The sequence below is a fragment of the Typha angustifolia genome, chromosome 15 (assembly GCF_048772165.1).
Source record: "Typha angustifolia cultivar Huaian chromosome 15, ASM4877216v1, whole genome shotgun sequence".
Lineage (NCBI taxonomy): Eukaryota > Viridiplantae > Streptophyta > Magnoliopsida > Poales > Typhaceae > Typha > Typha angustifolia.
In genome coordinates, this window is record NC_133253.1 from 7,150,473 (window position 1) to 7,168,691 (window position 18,219).

General features: G+C 35.7%; 2 protein-coding genes across 3 annotated transcripts; one reads left to right on the forward strand and one right to left on the reverse strand.

Annotated features, from left to right (window-relative positions):
- Nucleotides 1-4,929: 4,929 nt before the first annotated feature.
- Nucleotides 4,930-9,949, reverse strand: LOC140779566 (cysteine proteinase inhibitor 12-like). The gene is made up of 4 exons (XM_073124686.1): nt 9,726-9,949; nt 9,421-9,643; nt 5,474-5,619; nt 4,930-5,303 (listed from the first exon to the last, which is right to left on the reverse strand). The coding sequence occupies exons 1-4, from the start codon at nt 9,909-9,911 to the stop codon at nt 5,148-5,150; spliced, it is 711 nt and encodes a 236-aa protein (XP_072980787.1). The 5' UTR covers nt 9,912-9,949; the 3' UTR covers nt 4,930-5,147.
- Nucleotides 9,950-13,037: 3,088 nt separating this feature from the next.
- Nucleotides 13,038-18,171, forward strand: LOC140777573 (uncharacterized). 2 transcript variants are annotated; one of them, XM_073121778.1, is made up of 2 exons: nt 13,038-13,195; nt 16,147-18,171. In XM_073121778.1, the coding sequence occupies exon 2, from the start codon at nt 16,176-16,178 to the stop codon at nt 18,069-18,071; it is 1,896 nt and encodes a 631-aa protein (XP_072977879.1). In that variant the 5' UTR covers nt 13,038-13,195; nt 16,147-16,175; the 3' UTR covers nt 18,072-18,171. The 2 variants fall into 2 exon arrangements, with proteins under 2 accessions (XP_072977879.1, XP_072977880.1); XM_073121779.1 differs by lacking the exon at nt 13,038-13,195 and adding an exon at nt 13,203-14,213.
- Nucleotides 18,172-18,219: the final 48 nt, after the last annotated feature.

The window sequence follows — 18,219 nt, forward strand, 5'->3', positions numbered from 1 at the left end:
GCCCTTTTTATGTATTTCATTTAAATTAATAGAGATTAATTTTATGTATTTTAATTAAATTAACAGAGATTTAAATGCAATTTTATTTTAACCTTTTAATTAAGTTAGGATAATCAATTTAGATTTAATTATGCTCCCCTCCTCTTTCCCTGCCTCCTCACGTTCCGCAACTTCAAGCGCGAGCCGGCCAAGATATCGAGGGGGCAATGTCGAAGCATCGTTCGTTGGCCTTGAGGAGGAGCTTCCGCGGGCGTGGGCAGCCACAAGCGATGAGGGCGAGTTTGGTCGAGGACAACGACATGGCGCAGGCGAGGTCACATGCAATAGAGGAACGAATCGGACAGAAGAGGACGGTGGCAGAGTACGGCAGCATGAGCGGTGAGTGCGAGGGTCATAAGGGTGAGAGTGAGGGTGACAACACTAAAGGCGAGTGCAACGAGGGTGAGGGCCGAGGAGACGGGTTCACAGTCTTGCGACTTGTGAAGGCCCTCAGTCGCTGCGCCATCAAGAGGACCATGTGTGCTGGCGAGGAGGATCGGGGTTTAGGGGAGAAGGAATGACAGTGGGTTTGGGAGAGGATATGGTGGTTTGTAATTTAATTATTTTAGTTTATTTTGCTAGTTATGGCTTTGATGACCTCGTTAACTTATTAAGGGTATAGTTAGTCATTATGCATTTTCTGTCACATCCATTACCCGTTTCACTTTGCCGCAAAGTTTAGAGGTAACATTATAACTTGAAAAAGTTTAAGTGGTCTCCGTGAAGACCATGTACAGTTTAGAGGTTGTTAGCATAATTAACCCATAAATTTATACAAGTATATTTGACTATACAAGTGTAAATGAGCTAAGCCTGAGTGAGAGATATATCTGACTAGGGGTGGAAGCGAGCCGAGAGTATGAGCGAGCCGGCTACAGCTTAGGCTCGGCTCGAAATTAATTTTGAGCCCCCAAGCTGAGTTAGATCGACCTTGAGCTTGAATTAAGCATATTTATGAGTAGAATTTAAGTCAAGCCGAATCGAGCCCAAATCTGAAACTAGACTATTTTCAAGCCGGATTGAACTCTATTATTTAAGTCAACTCGAATTGATCCCAAGATGTCAAGCCTTAAAATGAGCCAATAACCATTCAAACTTAGCCTAAAAATAAAACTGAAGCTCAACTCAATTCAAGCCGAGACAAGCCCAAGCTTCAGCCGAGAGTAATCTGAGCTGTTTGTTTATTTTGACACCCGTAGATTTATATATCTATACTTATTCATGACTTTTACGATGAATGGATGAAGAGAGGAGAGAGAAGAAAAAGAGTAACGAGAGAGATTGAAATGATAGTTAATTAAAGTATTTTTTTAAGAGTAAAATAGTTATTTGATAAATATAAAAATATTGGATGAAAGAGGAGATGAGAGAGAAGTAGATATTAGTAAACTATTATTCACATAGATAAGTGATTGTTTACTTATTGTACTAGTATAAGGAGATTTGTAATAGATAAAAAAAACTTCCTGTTATGAAGTGAACAAGGCTATATTTTAATAATTTTGAGCTGTTTGTAATCTATACCCTCCTTGTTGACTAACTTTGATTCTAGATATTTAATTCTACAAACAAAACTACAAAAAAAAAAGAAAATCCCTAAGAAACTTCCTGACCTAACTCTATAATAATTAAATTTTTGCTAAAAATACCTTAGATAAGATTAAGAATATTTCAGAAGATAAATAAAAGAAAGAGAAGACAAGGATGTTTTTGATAATTCCCAAAGGGAAACTCAGTCTCCTTAACATAATATTCCCATCTGGATGTAGGTTTTACTCTAACTCAAGGTGTAACATAAAAATTATAGGCAAAAAGAAAAGGACTAGAATCAAATTACAAGTAGCACAATGAGAGAGTGTTAATTATAAAATTACTAAAACATAAGGCATTACTTGGAAATTTTAATGGTTGAGTCCACCTTGTTAAATTAATGGGAACTTGTTGATTTAGTCAGAGTAGGAACGAAAGGGACTCTGGCTGTCAACAAACGAGAGAGAGAGAGAGAGAGACAGAGACAGAAAGAGTATGAAATGATGCAGGAGTTTCTCGAGTGTCATTATAATAATGGGAAAATTAGATCTTTAGGCAATCTTTTTTTAAGAAGTTTGAAGTCTTTCTTAGATCTTGCCTGACAATTGCTGTGTTCCTTTCCCACGTTATCAATAGGGTTTGAAATGAATTTATATTCAAAACATAGCATATGTCACCGTTGTGATCTTATACTAATCCACTGTTGACTAATTAATTGTTCTCTCTCTCTTTTTTGTGTGCATGTAATCCTCTATAAAACTTGAAATCCTTGGTTAAGCAAATTGTACTCTGGAGGGATATTTAAGTAAAAGCTGAGTAAATGGGAGTGTAGTTAGTTAGTTTGACGTTAATTATGAAAGAAAAATGAGTTAACTCTTAAGAGGTAGAGCTACAAATACGAATCTCTTAACTGACTTAAATGCAAGAAAAACTCCAAATTAAGAAGTCAAAATGAGAGAGAGAGAGAGAGAGAGAGAAAGACTTTGAATTTTTTAAGCAATTCTGAAAATATTGGTGGCCATTGTATTTATTCGGGGGATATTTTTTCAAAGAAAGTACGTAGACCAATCATTTTTATTTATTTCAGGCAATTGACTATAAAATAGGCAACCAATTACAAAGTGACACAATAGAAGAGAGGAGAAATAAGACAAGAGCTCCAAAGACAAAACGACACACACGTAACTATATTTCAGACTGAACAACAATTATTTATGTCTTGAGGACGAAGACTCCTGACGTCTCAACTTGAGGAAGCTAATGAACATTTCTCACAAAAGAATCCTTTAGGAAGACAAGATCCAAGATTTAGGTTTGGCTCTAGCTTCTCAGAATAAGGTGGATGGAAAGTATCTTGCCTTTAGAATAAAATTCGATTTGAAGGGCGAGGTGCAGACCTACCTATAATGTAGGCGCCAACTCCCAATTAATTTTTTTTTTCCCGGTGTGCCACTCCACAAGCATAGTTGCCTAAAGGACTCGAGGGATTTTCAATGAGCCTGCTTCCAAGCAAGCTTCAGGACCACAGTTTTGTTCACAAGGAGCAATTGTCAAATGCCCAATCCTCCCATCTCCTAAGATAGACATGCCTCTTATTACCCTCAAAGACCCTACTAAAAATCTCAGAACAAAATGTTTAGCTTACCCATTAGGTTCTTATGAAATATTGTTGCAGATTTAAGGTTGATTTTCTAGGCAGGGATCTTAGCTTTCCACTCTGCCAATATGGATTGAACTTTGTGAAAGACTAATTCAAAGGCTTCAGTCTTTATTCTGGGGAGATAAAGCAGGTTACAAATAACTCCCTGCTTCCATCAGGTTAACCTTTTAAGACAAAGTAGGATCAGCATATCAATTAAAGTGGATGACTGAGAGATCAATAAGATTCTTTATGTTGCAGAAATCACTTTAGTTGTGGCTTTACCAAGTAATAAGAGTAGAGATGGTGGGGAAGGGTATGAACACTACTCGTAGCAGGTTTGACCTCAGTAAAGAACCATATCCAATAGTAGAGCCCAAAATAAAGAGATAAAAGGCAAAATGGGGATGAAACTCCCAGAAGGCTACAGGTTTGTGATGAGGAATGATTTACAGTTGAATATGACTAATTAAATTGCAAACGCCCCCCAACTTGTACCAAGAGTATGATCCACCATCTGTATCAGGGGAATGGCTCCAATTTTTATTAAATAAGAGAGGGACATCCCACCATACCGAAAGGACATTAACCCTTTACAAAGCACAAAGAAAAGTAAGCTTTACTCCCCGTTCGTTCGGAATGAGAATAAACTTATTATAAAATAAGTTTTCTTACTCAGGTGTTATAATTAAACATCTTAAGTAATCCATCGTTCTCTCGTCTCATTCTATACAACTTTTGACCTATTTTAACCCTAAATTAGATAATATTTAATTACACATTATCTCAACTATAGTTAAGATTATCTCTTCTGTTAAATACTGATCATCTCAGTTACAATTTAGATTTTCACTATCATCTATCTCTTCTTTTAAATACTAATCATCTCTTCTACGGTTGAGTTTTTATTTTTTTTCGAACTTGTAAATTATGCAAAAATAAAATAAAAATATTAAATCCGTACATTTTTTCCATAATATGAACTTATAACCTCGTAATACACCATAGTGCAATTTTATAAACCTTTCATTACACCATAGTGCAGACTTATAATCTTATATTAACTCATATTTCTTATAGTGCATAGTTATTTTACAATAAGTGCAGACTTATAACCTTACATCACATCACAGTGCGAACTTACAATTTTTTGCGTTACACAACAGTACGGACTTATAATATTTATTAACACACAATGCTTCTTTATCTAGTACATAAAAAATGCGAAGTTATTTTCCTACAATACAAACTTATAATCATATATTACTCGAAATACATAATTATTAAATATATATAACATTTTAAGTCCACAATTTTAATAAAAAATTTTATTAAAAAATAAATTTATGAACTACTACTATTTTAACATATAGTCAAAAATATTTTCAAAACTATTTTTATTATTTAATATAAAACATCATCAATTTCTAATACAAATTTATTAGTCTTCGATACTTTAATATCAACCTTATAACGTATTAAATATAATTATTACTTCTTATATTAATATTAAACTAAATATTAGAATAGCTTATATTAAATATAATTATTACTTCTTACATTAATATTAAACTAAATATTAGAATAGCTTATATTACTATCGATTAGTCCTCATCTTCTGATATTTAGAAGTTAAAATATTTATGCCTATTCTTAGAGGCTAAGGGCTTCAGAAAGGGGTAGGTGATGACACTGACCAAACCAAAAATTTCGACACGTGCTGACACCTATCACAATATATAGATAAAATTGATATATTACGTGAGTCGTGATGACATTTGGAAGACAAGCATAAATGCCCACTGAGAATTCACCTAATTATTGCTAAAGATCACATCACAGACGATGCTTTCATGGCTCTATATGTTAAATAAGACGCCGAACGTCAAAAGCATTTACCAAAGCAGTCACCGGTAAAAAAAACCCCCCAACCCCACATCTATTGACTGCAAGAGTCTAGATGCTCCTGCTGCTGCATGTGGTTCAACATAAAAGTACCTTCCAGATTCTTGTGTACCTCAACCTTGTACCTCTCCTCCTTGGCTCCTCTCTTTAGTTTAAGAAGCATGTCAAACTTAGCAGCGTCTTCGATCACCTATCAATAAGAAGAAGATTTCATAAAAGACTACTCTTGAGCATTCAACCAATTTTGAAGGCAAGTAGAAATGGACATAACAACTCGACTACAACTTCAATAATAATAGGGTGATATTAAGCAGAAAGGAAAACAAAGGCAAGAAGAAGCAATTGATAAGAAGAGCCAACCTCCGCCTTTGCATGGAGGATCTCGAGCAGCTCGTAGGGGAACAGGGAATTGGATTTCTGCTGGATGGTCTTCACGGCATGATCTGCTGCATCTTTTACCACAGGGTCATGTGCAGGCACAACACGCCAACCAGGTTCATGCCCATCTGGAAGATTACTAACTCGTTATAACCATCATCAGGGTAGTTGTGAAATTCACAACATTGTGAACCTAAGGAGATCTAACAATGCTGCAATTCAGCCCACGACTAATTAAAGAAAGCATTATTGATAACAACAAGCTCATGATACTTTCTTTCCAAAAGGTTCAGAGGAGCTGCAATGTTTTCCCAATTTATTGCTGTAATAATAATAATAATAATAATAATAATAATAATAATAATAATAATAATAATAATAATAGTACCCAATTGGTGGACATATGCGGATTCGTAAATAGTAAGTAGATTAATCAAGGGTGTCGGCAAGCAGCTCCGTATGCTTTATCTGTCTCACAAGTTATCTGCTTGATTAAGCTTGAAAAGATTTATCTTGTATGCACTGCGTTTCTCTCCACTATAAGAGGCCAGCTCTATAGGCATAGATATATTAGATCCCATAAGCACTGCTTGTGCATGGCCTGAATAGGTAAATATACATAGGTATTCATTAATTGATAGGATCCTTCGTGTTGCAAACAATCAATTTGGATGCTTGCTCTGATTGCTGGGCGAAGGCGTGTTAGTAAACTTCTGGAACACAAAATTACAGCAATTCCCTAAAACATCTAATCCATAAAGAGCTCATAATATTAAAAATTGAACGGGGATTCAGTGTAGGCCACAAACAACATTGAGAAATGAATGGGTCAAAGATTGTTTAACGCCTAATGATGGAAACACCCAGTGCAGATGACAACATTTCCAGTTAGGGAGGGACCTTGAAACTGTTTTGCAATATGCAAACGCAAAGTAACATGATAATTTGTGATATTTCCTGTGCAACTAGAGTATCAAAGAGGACAAAGATATGAATTCACAAGAATCTTCTATATTCAAGAATTCAAGACAAAGGCAAACCTCAGATGATAAAGAATTTTGACAATGAAACCCACTAAGTTATGAACCTCTATGAAAGCCTAAGCAGACAGACTTAACTGTTGATATATAAAGGCAGAGCTATCTTACAAAAGGTTTGTTTTAGCTGATGATCAGCAATGCAAACAATAGGTAGCATTTTATCTTGATAATCCAAGAGGATAATAGAAAATTAGAGATCACCATATAATTTTGATCACTAGAGAAAACATACCTATACCAACAAAATCAAATATTTAAATGACAATAACCTCGGTGGAGATGTGGTAATAGAAAATCAAGGTGTTGAACTTAAAGATAATAGTCCGGCTTCAATCTCCATGTAGTGAACAATGGGAAGAATACTATTGTGCATGGAATGCCGCACCAGCATGGGTCAATATGTATTGTGTCAACGAATTCAGCACCTATACGAGGGGCATATCTTGATACTACTTCATAGCTATTCATCGATGTGACACTATAATTAAGCATCTTACTTTAATAAAACGTAATATGGCCTCTTTCATCCCTTCTAGTATGGCATTTTGGTGTGATCTTTATAAATTATATTTCAAATTTTTGAAACAAAGAAAAAGTTGACTTTCCCCTAATTATTTGCCCCTAAAAGGAGGGACCAAGAAAAATTAAGAAAACATGAGATCAGAATATAAATAGATATGTCACACTAATATATAAAATTGAAGGACTTTCATTTAGCCCTTAGAACCTATTTTAAGGGCCTAAAAAATTTTAGAGATTATTCTCTAACATATAAAAACTATTCAGTGTCTATGGCGAACAGCTCGACACAACACATTCTAACAATACGTGCCATGCCAAGCTAAGTTCATGCCTCAGACACCGTCAATCCTTGTAGGATACTAATATTGTCGATTCAGCTGATATGTATCGTTTTTTAGAAGGTCAATCTTGATCCCAATTTTTTATATCTTACCAATAACAATGCCTAAAAAACTATCAAAAACTGAGAATTGGGGCACCTGGCAACACTATAAGTATTGTCCAAGTTATAAAGAAATATAACATAAAAAATAAAAAACATGAGTAACAAATTTATAGGCCAAACCAACATCATCATGTTATCTAAATATTTACAGAAATATGAAGGGGTTGACTAAGATATAATAAAAAGAAGAGTTAGAAAAAAAATAAATCAATCATGCAGGCAACTACACGGAACTACTCCCAAAAAACATTCTAACTCAGTAGATCAGCTTCTTTCAGGAATCGGGACACAGTCATAAACGAGGACCACTAACAACCCCTCAAAAAATTCTAATTCAGTGGATCAACCGCTTTCAGGACTTGATATACACGGTCCTAACAGAGGACTAATTGACAAACAGTTCTTAAGGGGAAAAGGAGAAACATGTAAGTAGTACCGCGAGTTTGCCACCACAATTTCTATATTTCTGTAGTTTCTAAAAACCCTCGGTCTCCTAAACGCTTTTGCATCATAGAAAAATAACTCCATTTTACTCCTAAAAGTTTCATAGCCCTCAGTTGTGAGATGAAGTATACTAAAGCGTGGCAATCGGATGCAACAAAGGCCCAAAATCGTAGATAGATAATTCAATTTCCTTAAAGTCTTCGACTACTCAAACTTTATGTACTTTTCTACGACCTAATTAAACTCGATCACCACCACCAACCATCACGAACGACAACAACAGTCAAATGCTCGCTCTACCCCCAACTAAAGTGTCCACGTCAAATAGAGAGCTATAATTTGTTGGCGATAACAATCTGATTCCAAAAATCCGATCAAAATAAATAAATAAATAAAAAAAACTTACAGATTTCAGAATATAAATTCTGAATAGTCGAGTCTAGTGTTGGACACTATCTCCTTAAGACCAATTCGCCCTCCACCGATTGCTTCTGGAACAGTGGACGTCGGTCTCCCAGGATACAACGACTGCCTTGCACTGGAAATGAAGCAGCTTTCTAATGCCTTGATTAGACCTGAACCGTGTTGTACTCTCTCTCGACAGTAGACTCAAACTTAAAAGACTCGACTTTAAGAAGGAATAAACTCTCTGATGTTATTTAATTATGCAGACTGACAGCCTATTTATAGAGGTAAACAGGCTCGACGAAAAGATGCAAAATCACCGAATGGATGCACCAATTCGGGTCAGTAACTAATTTATAGTTACACTGTGAAGGGATGCACCATTTGGGTCGAGTTCAACCAACTAACTGAATTGATTAACTGTTTATCGAAGGGACACACCACTTCGATCCCGAATCAAATCAGACTGAACCCGAACCCGTATCAGGCAAAAAATAAAATTGGACTTTGACCCGTGCGTGCGAACCGAACCGAGCCGGGCGGCGCGCGTGTGTGTGTGTTAGGTTGCATAGTAACCTTTACCCACAAAATAGGTACCCCTTTTGGGGCCCAAAGCCCATAGGAAGTTTGTTGCTTATATACCATACTAACATTTCTCAAATATCCAATATGGTACTAAACTTACTTTCCTTTATTTCCCATTGCCATGATACCCACTTTAGAGCCAATTATCATTCACTTCTCTTCATGAATTTGATTAAGTGAATATATGACAATAAAGTATACTTTGAGCTAAATTGATTCCACCATTAAACCATTATTAATAATGTGTGGGCCCCACTTAAAACTTAGCTCAAAATTAATAAAATATTCATGTCAAAATCATGAAATTACCAACATAATTTCTTTCATGCTCGCTCTACCTCCTCAGTTCCAAGAAAGATCCTTATAAAATTCCTTCCGAATAGCTGACCAAAGCAATGGGCATTCACACAAACAGTTGATGTGCATCCACTGTTGTTGCATCTCACCAGAAAGATTAAGGAAATCAATAGATTGCAACTTAGCGTTACCTCTCTTGGCGCCAAGATCCGAGGCAGTAAAAGAAGCGGAGTCCTCTCCCACATGCTTAAACTCCTGGAGCTCCTTAAAGTTGAGCCACGGTTTAACCCAAACCTTGGCCTCGTAGACCTTCTTCTTCCCCGCTTCCATCGCCTCCAAGGTCAGATGGTGGAGGGTTCCTGCCACCACCTGCTCCTTCGCCTTCACCACGCGCGCGAACTCGAGGAGAGCATTCTGATCGAAGAACAGACAGACAGACAGACAAAATGAATCCCCAAAGTTAAAGATAAGAAATCGGATCGGGAAGGGGAATCACCTCCTTCTTGTTGTGCTCCTCCACGGCGAAGCGGGCGAGGGCATCGATCTCGAGGCTGTTCTCGCAACCCTCCGAATCTCGAGGCGCTCCCAAGGCGGCCATGGCTGTCGCAATTGACGAAGAACACAGGAGGAGGAGGATGAGAGAGAGAACGAGGAAGTACGAAGTGGTGATGATGCAATCCATCGATCGATCCCCTTTTATGGATGAAACTGAAACCACCTCTCTGTCTCTCACTCACTCACTCGGTTATTATTTTTGTGTCGCTCGAATGCATCTCCACGCCTAGAGGAATACACGTGGAGGACACGTGGAAGATCTAACGGCTGCTGGGGTTGCTTAGTGTCTAAGCTGGGAGACGGTGAAGGCTCTGACTTCTGACTCGTTGCTTTGCTTCGCCAAAGGAGGTGCGACCCTTCGAGATGAAGAAAACAGTGGACACTTTTAAAAAAAAAATTAAATTAAAAATATAAAAACGTTTCTTTTATTTAAAAACCCATAGGATTTTATAAAAACTTTTTAATTATCGTAAAATAAAAAGGGCATTTTAATTTTTTTTATATTAACATTAATGATTGTTAGGCAATTAGAGATAAATCTGTACTATAAGAAGATTAACTAGCACAAATGAAAATTGAGCGAGTTATTCGAATTTTTATCAAGTGAAATATATTTTTGCATCAATATTTTATCATAATATAAGTTTATTTCAAAATAAAAGTGATGTTATTATACCAAGATTACTGTATATCTTTAAATCCAATTTAAGAATTCAATGGTAAAAATTTTAGAAAATGAACCATCTCGATGTAATATGGAGCCAAAAATAGAGCAAGGATCGGTGCGTTAGAATATAATATATATTATTATATTAGCTATTTTAAATTACTCAATAGGTCATCTTAGCGTTATTATTTTTTAATAAAAAATATACGGTCAGAAAACTTTCATCGAGATTTTTAAAGTAAGACTAATAATTAATAGTTTCATAAGTAATTTTAAATTACTAATTTTTGAATTAAACGCATCGAAATTACATTACATGAAATAAACATCGAAATAAGCATTACATGTCATTAACTAAAATATCAAAATTACATTACATAAAATAAGCAGAAATTAACCAAACATAATAAAGGTAATAGATGTTTAATATTCTGGTAAATCATCTCTATAGCCACTGGTTCCGGTTCCGGTTCCATAGCCACCTTCTATTTCTTGACTGTATCCACCTTCTTGCGATTAATCTCCGACTTGAAAATGAACATTGTTTCTTCTACAAATTTTCTGTCTTTTTCTTTAAAAGAAAGCACGTTCATCCGGATCTTCAATTTTATTTAAATCAATTGACAAGATCTTTCTATATTAGATTTAAAATTTAAATTTAAATTAACTAAAAAATAATTTAATATTAGACTTATTTTTATAAATAATAAAAAATTTAAAATTTAAATTAACTCAAAAATAAATTTAATATTAAACTCATTTTAAAGGTCTCGATGGTCCTTTTCAATGATATTATTTTTGTTAAAAATCGATTAGTAAAACTAATTATATACTTAGTTTAATTAACTAAATTATTTAATAAAGAATACAAATAGAATTAAATTATTAAATATAATAATTATTGGGCAATTTTGGTATTTTGAAAGGTTGAAATGACAAATGGAGCCCAGCTTCATTTTTACGGTGAGGCTCCAAATTTGGAGCCTTACTATTCATAACTCTATTTGAAGCCCGTTTGGAGTTGCTCTAATTAATGTATAGAATAATATACAAAGTAGCATAATTATAGATGAACTTACATGTGAAATATCTATGTATCCATGATCCTCTCAATGATCATTAATTTATTGTTAGATATTGAACAGCGGAATATTATATGTTTTAGCTGTTAGCACGATCACAATATGAATTTAAATATAAAACACTACGCATCTACTATGTTAAATCACTATTTATTTTCAAATTTTAAATTTAATCATTTGTGGAAGAAGAATAGACGGATAACTTTTTAAAGGAATAAGCATTTTTATTAGGGTATAATAACTAAACAATATCTTAACTTCTTCTTCTGATATATTAATTCATCGTTTTCTCTTCTCCTATTCTATACAATATTAAAAATTAATTTAATAATAACTAAAAAATTATTATTTTACTTCTAGATTAGATAAGACTTAATTAATAATTACTACTACTTTACATCTAATCAAGAGTATTTTTATTATTTAGATTAGATAACACTTAATTACTACTACTTTTCTAATTTACATCTAATCAAGAATATTTCTATCATTTGGTTTAAAATATTACTAGTTCTCGATACAAATTCTTATTCTTTATTATTTTAATATTTATTTTATATCACATCAAATTTAATTATTACTCTTTACACAGTACACACTGAAATTAAAGAGTGATCATTTATATTTGTACCTTAAGTGCAAAATTTGGATGCAAAATTGAGATGATACCAAAAAAAAAACCAAATATATCACAACTTATTTAATAATCAAATCCACCTACAATCATAACTTACTCTGCCCAAGTAACCATATACTATAATTTATTCTAAAATGATAAAAGAGAGATGGAGACATGAGGAGAAAAGAAAAGGAGGGAGAGAAGGACAGATAGAAATATCTTTATAATATAATTTATAGCAAGGAGTGGAGAAGAGCTTGCTGAGAGCTTTCTAATCCAAATACTTTGGATAGCTTATTTTCTTTAACTTTCTAACCACTCTCTAATGAAGGAATTGTTTGATTGAGTATAAGTGATCTAGAACCAGTAATTTTGTGTTACCCAACATGCTATTTGAGTGCATCCTCTCTCCTACATAGAGACTGATAAACCTAAAATTATAGAAAGTTTTTATTATTATTTAAGAGTCTGCTAAATATATATTAATTTAAAAGTTATTCTTTCCAAAATATAAAGTCACTCTATTAAATTTTAGTTGATATTATAAATTATCTAGTTTAACCGTGTGCATCGTTAAATTATTATTTTAAACTAAATATCACTGAGATATTATTCTACTAAAGTTGGTCAGCATGCTTGAATTCAATATTAAAATAGGTTTCTTTAGTATAATAATATTAAGTTAAAAACGTCCCAGAAGATAAATAGTATGTGTGACATTTACTGAGCATCGGTTAGACAAATATTTATCATAGTGAGCTGGAATGGCCACGAAACATCTGGAACTTACTAGATCCCCATTCAGTGAAATTGTCGACGTGGACCTGCCACATCGGGTGATCCGGGATCAAATCCCCATTCATGGTATAGAGACATCGGACTCGAACTCCTCCTCTTAACTCCAATTCGATACTCCCCCTCGTGCCCGTAGAGAAACATCGCGGCGTAGCTCATTTCTTTCACCCCAGCCTCCAAATCCACCCGTACGACTTCGATTCGCCCGATAAATTTCTCGGATTCCGATCGATTTCGGCTCCACTCAGGTTTGTCTTCGCGTCGCAGCTTCACTCCTCCTTTGATCTCGCGGTCTCTCGTTGCGTTCGGTTGTTTGTAGGGTCAATTTGAGATTTGTCTCTTGATTTCGTGATCTCCGCGTTGGTTTCAATCTGAATTCGGGCAGTTGATCTCGCTGTCTGATCTGTTGAGTTGTTTGCTTCTCTCTATCGAGCTTCTAATCTTGGGAATTTCGATTGTTGGATAAAATTCGAGAACGGATTCCTGAAATTTGTTTTGTTTAGGATTGAAGCAACATTAGATCAACAAGTAGGCGCTACCTCATTAGCCTTGTCTCGACTCCATAAGCACTTTGCCCTGTCTAAGTCGGAATCTTTCTTCATTAAGGAAGTTGAATGGGCGGAGGGGCTGTTAGATTTAATTTTATCACCGATGTATTGATTCCTTAAGCTTAAGGTCATCTTCAATCATTATTGTTTGTAAGGTCTATTTGCTTAATTAATCATGGGTGTCGTTTATTTTTGCTAAATTATGCCGTTACTGTCTTTTGATAGTAATCAACTTTTGTTGCAATAGTTTCTGTTATTACTTGCATTCCTGTTCTATAGTTGAGAAACTGAGGATCAAGTCTAGCAATCAAATCAGGTGAGCTCACAGGTAAAGCAAACAAATTTCTTGTATTCGAGTAGAATTTACAATTAATAGGAGGAAGGAAAATGAATGGTATTTGCTTCCTTTTCTAACTGTAGTGGTGATTTTTTTCGTAGATTTCCCTCCATAAATGGCCTTAGCTTCATTCTCCTTCTTAGTGCTTTGTATCAATCTATATCAGCTAACTTGTTTGGGGTTGTCAATTGTGCTAATTTTGTGTGTTATATCTGTAAAATTTTGTTCTAAACAAACTGAAATTATTAGTTTTAGGTTATGTATCCTTTTAGCTTTTCCTTTATGTTTGATACCTTATCCTGTTAATTGCCTTATTAATTGAACTCCTGTCATGCCTACACCTGGAGAGGGAATCTGCATCCTCTAACCATGATCCATGAGGTGAGCATAACCTCTGTCTAAACATTTTTCACATAAATCAGTTATTGCTCATTTGCTCCATAACAACTTCATAAATATATACTGATTCTAGTGAATAACTCTTTCATGCCTAAAAATGAAGTCCTTAACTCTTACATATCTCTAAAAACAATATCCAAAAAGAATTCTGTTATGATTCTATCTTTCTTGTGTCACCAACATATACAAATCTTTTGATATATGAAAATGTTGACACAAACGTGCCTAATGAGCTCACAACTCGGTAGGAAAATTATATTTGTGGTGAAGTAGCAAATCAACATGAGTGAAATGACAATTTACATCAGTTACTATAGAACATTAACTAAACGATATCTTCTATAGGGCATGCTGATTGAGAGATAATATTAGAACTTGATGCTACTTATACCCTATTGTTAGAGCTAGTAAAATAATAAACTTGTTAACTTGGCTCTATCGGCAAATATCCCAGTGATATATCTATGGTAGTACCTCACATGCACTTGAGGTAACTCCTTTTCTCATGCCAGTAGAAGTTCAAGGCTCATTTATTACAAGACAAGCATATATACTTATAGTGCAACTAATTATTACGTCCAAAATTTCTAAGCATAAAGAAATTATTGTAACTCAGATTATTATTTATTATTTTCTACTTAACCATAAAGATGATACTAAATTTTTTGCATTACTGTACTACTCACTTGAGGTAACTCCTTTACTCATGCCAATAGAAGTTCAAGGCTACAAGTCATTTATTACAAGGCAAGCATATATACTTATGGTGTAACTAATTAGTACGTCCAAAAATTCTAAACAGAAAGAAATTAATGTAACTTATTATTTATTATTTTCTACTTAACCATAAATATGATACTAAATTTTTTGCATAACTGTACTACTACTAAATTTCAGAAGCAACACTACATATACGTGATCACTACAAGTAGTACTCCCAAAATACGACTCATGCATCAATATAGACAACTAAAACAAGCTGGCCTTCCTAGATGATATAGACAAACTCGTCTTTGTAGGTGTTAAAATTATTAAAACCATGCTTAAGGTGTCATTTAACAAGTATAAATTCCTACATTTGCTTGTGAAACCACAAGCGACCTCCATAATCTTTCCTTCTTCCAGGGTGTTCAACTTGAGCGATCCTCGACAATAATCTTCCCTTCACTCCCTTTGCTTGTGAATCCTCAAGCAACTTCCATATAATTTCCTTCTCTCTCATGGTGCCCACCTTGAGTGATCCTCGACAACAATCTTTTTGTTCCCTAAAAGAAATGGGGAAGGATGCTATTAGTTTCCTTTTTTGTCCCCCTCCTTTTTTTCAAGAGAAGGGAGGGTTGCGTCTTAGTTCTAAAACAATTAGGAAAACAATCCGACAAATTACTTGGGATTCTGAATAGGCATGGGTTTTGTCATGAACTACGGTGGGCATGGGTTATTTTGAAGATGTAGATGTTACCCCTTGTAGCGTGTCATGTGTATTTGGTACAATATCCGATATTTGCCTGGTTAATTGAACTTGTGTCCCATTAAGTTATTTCTGGATGACCTTATTCTGATATTTTTTTATTCCTCCATAAGTTTCTTATTTTACCTCAGTTCATAACAAATATGTGCAATTTCTATTAAGGGAGAAAGAAGAGAATTGGATGAACATGCACAATTGCACATTAATCTTCTGTAAGCTTTGTATTCTGCAGGCTGCTTTGTGCTTTCTTATTTTACTGGTCATTTTGCATTCCTTTTCTTTTTTTGTTATTTGTATTTTTTTTCTGCATAAATATTTGTTTAACATGTGTGTGCTCTTAATTGATCTATATGGACTATGGATTTACATTAGTTGAATATACCATATCTGCTAAGTAACTTGGATGGTTGTCATAGATTATAAGCATCTTTTCCCAAACTATTGCAGGTGTGTTCCTGTGATTGCCTACTGTAAAGATGTCTCCAGTAGTCAAATCCAAGTCTAAGGATCGTTCAGCTGCTAGGGAAGGTAAAGAACAACCTAGGGTTTCTTCAAAACCGTCACCAGCATCAGCTAGCAGTGGAAATGGTGTACCTGCAAGTGAATATAATCCAATTTCTGGTACATTCCACACCCTTGAAGAAAGACCTGTCTCTTTGCTGGTGACCCAGAATAATGGCAGGTTTAGAACTATTGATGAATCAGAGGAGCATTCTGTGAGTTCACTTGGTACTACAGTGGAATTTGACTCTGCTTCCAACAATGGTAGCTGCTCTGGAGAGTCTGAAGATCAGAAGGAAAAGACAAGTAGTGCACACAGAGTTGAGTCTATTCCTGGATGTGACACTGACAAGCGGGATAAGATTCGGCAAAAGAATGAGAGGAAGCACCAAAGGCAGAAGGAGAAGCGCATACAGGAGTTGCATGATCGTTGCAGTGGTTATCTCATGTCTAGGAAACTGGAGACACTTTCTCAGCAGCTTGTATCAATGGGTTTCTCCTCGGAGCAGGCAACTATGGCTCTTATGCAGAATGAGGGTCGACTTGAGGAGTCCATTTCATGGCTGTTTGAAGTGGTTGAGGAAAGTAAACAACTAGTTGAGGAAAATGTGCACTGTGGTACCAACTTAAAAATTGATATAACTGACGAGCTTGCAAAGATGGCTGACATGGAGGTAAAATATAAGTGCACAAAACAGGAGATTGAAAGGGCTGTAGTTGCTTGTGAGGGTGATTTGACGAAGGTGGAAGAGGTGTTGAAGGTACAAAAGCAAGAATCAGCGACTGCGCCAACAAAGTTGGAAGAATTAAGTGATCCAAGTTGTTTCAATCTGAGTAGTTTGAACAATAAGTCGGTCATGTCTGCTCCAAACCCATCTGCTGGAGCTCAATTGAAGGTTGCTTCTACGGAAACCCGTCAACTACGGAGAGATGAACGAGAGTTCTACCATGCAACGGCTCAGATAAATAGAGCTGTCCCTCAGGAACTGGCAAACATAAACTTGCATTCTTTAAGGAGGATGCCTCCTAAACCAGAAGGGGGAAGACAGCAAGTTGCTGCTCCATTAGAGAAGAGGTGGTTGAGCGCCAATTCTACATCATTGGTTTCATACTCATCATCTCCATCCATTGCAGTGCCTCCAATGAAGTCAGATGCATGGTCTATGATGGAAAGAAATGGAGTTAAGACTAATGCATTGAGAGAGCCCGTCATTGTAATGCAACGTCCGCAGTCGATAAATGCCAATCAGCGAGTCCCGTCACCAAGCCTCAGTATCAGTGCATCACCACCAGCTTCCGCCGGATGGTATTCGAATGGAATGTCTAGTCAGATAAAAGTGCCTAATGGGGTTTTGGGGCACAGCTTACCAAATCAAGGTTTATACAGTTCTACTAATCAGCAGTTTGCCCACCAAAACCATCTCCGAAATTTTAACTCAGACCCTATAGAGTTGGCTACATCCGGTTGGGGTGGCGGACTTCATGCAGGAACATCACCGTCTCCACTTGTTGTGCCGTCATCACTTGGACTCTTCACCAGGTCAGGATCAGCTTCAGCACCTGTTGATTGGAGTACCGGTGGATTGACGCCATGCGACTACACTTCCATTGACTGGAGCCTAGACACGAAGCTGTTGATGCCGTCAATAAAGAGTGATCTGTTATCAGACACATGGTCAACCATGTTTATGGGAGGGAAAGCCGTGAGGCATGCAATGAATGCAGGTGATGTCAATATTGCAGGGTTGCGGAATAGCAACCTTGCTATAGATTCCTCATTCTCAGCTGGGTCTCATGAATGGACTTCTCCCTTCTCTGAGAAGGATCTCTTTAGGGCTTCTAGGAACTTTGTGACCCACCCTCCCCTGTAGGGGAGCTGGTCACGGTTGATTTCTTTGTTTTTCTTTCATATCCTGTTGAAAAGTTCATTATCTCTGGGTTTCAGTGGAAAATTGGCCTTCTTGCTGTTCATCATGAGAACGATATAGCAATGTGGAATGCATTGCTATATCCTTCTAA

Coding starts and splice junctions, on each gene's coding strand:
- LOC140779566 (XM_073124686.1), bottom strand. CDS start 9,911: ATGGATTGCATCATCACCACTTCGTACTTCCTCGTTCTCTCTCTCATC. Junction 9,644..9,725: donor AGGAGCACAACAAGAAGGAG/GTGATTCCCCTT, acceptor TTCTTCGATCAG/AATGCTCTCCTCGAGTTCGC. Junction 5,304..5,473: donor TCCTCCATGCAAAGGCGGAG/GTTGGCTCTTCT, acceptor TCTTATTGATAG/GTGATCGAAGACGCTGCTAA.
- LOC140777573 (XM_073121778.1), top strand. CDS start 16,176: ATGTCTCCAGTAGTCAAATCCAAGTCTAAGGATCGTTCAGCTGCTAGG.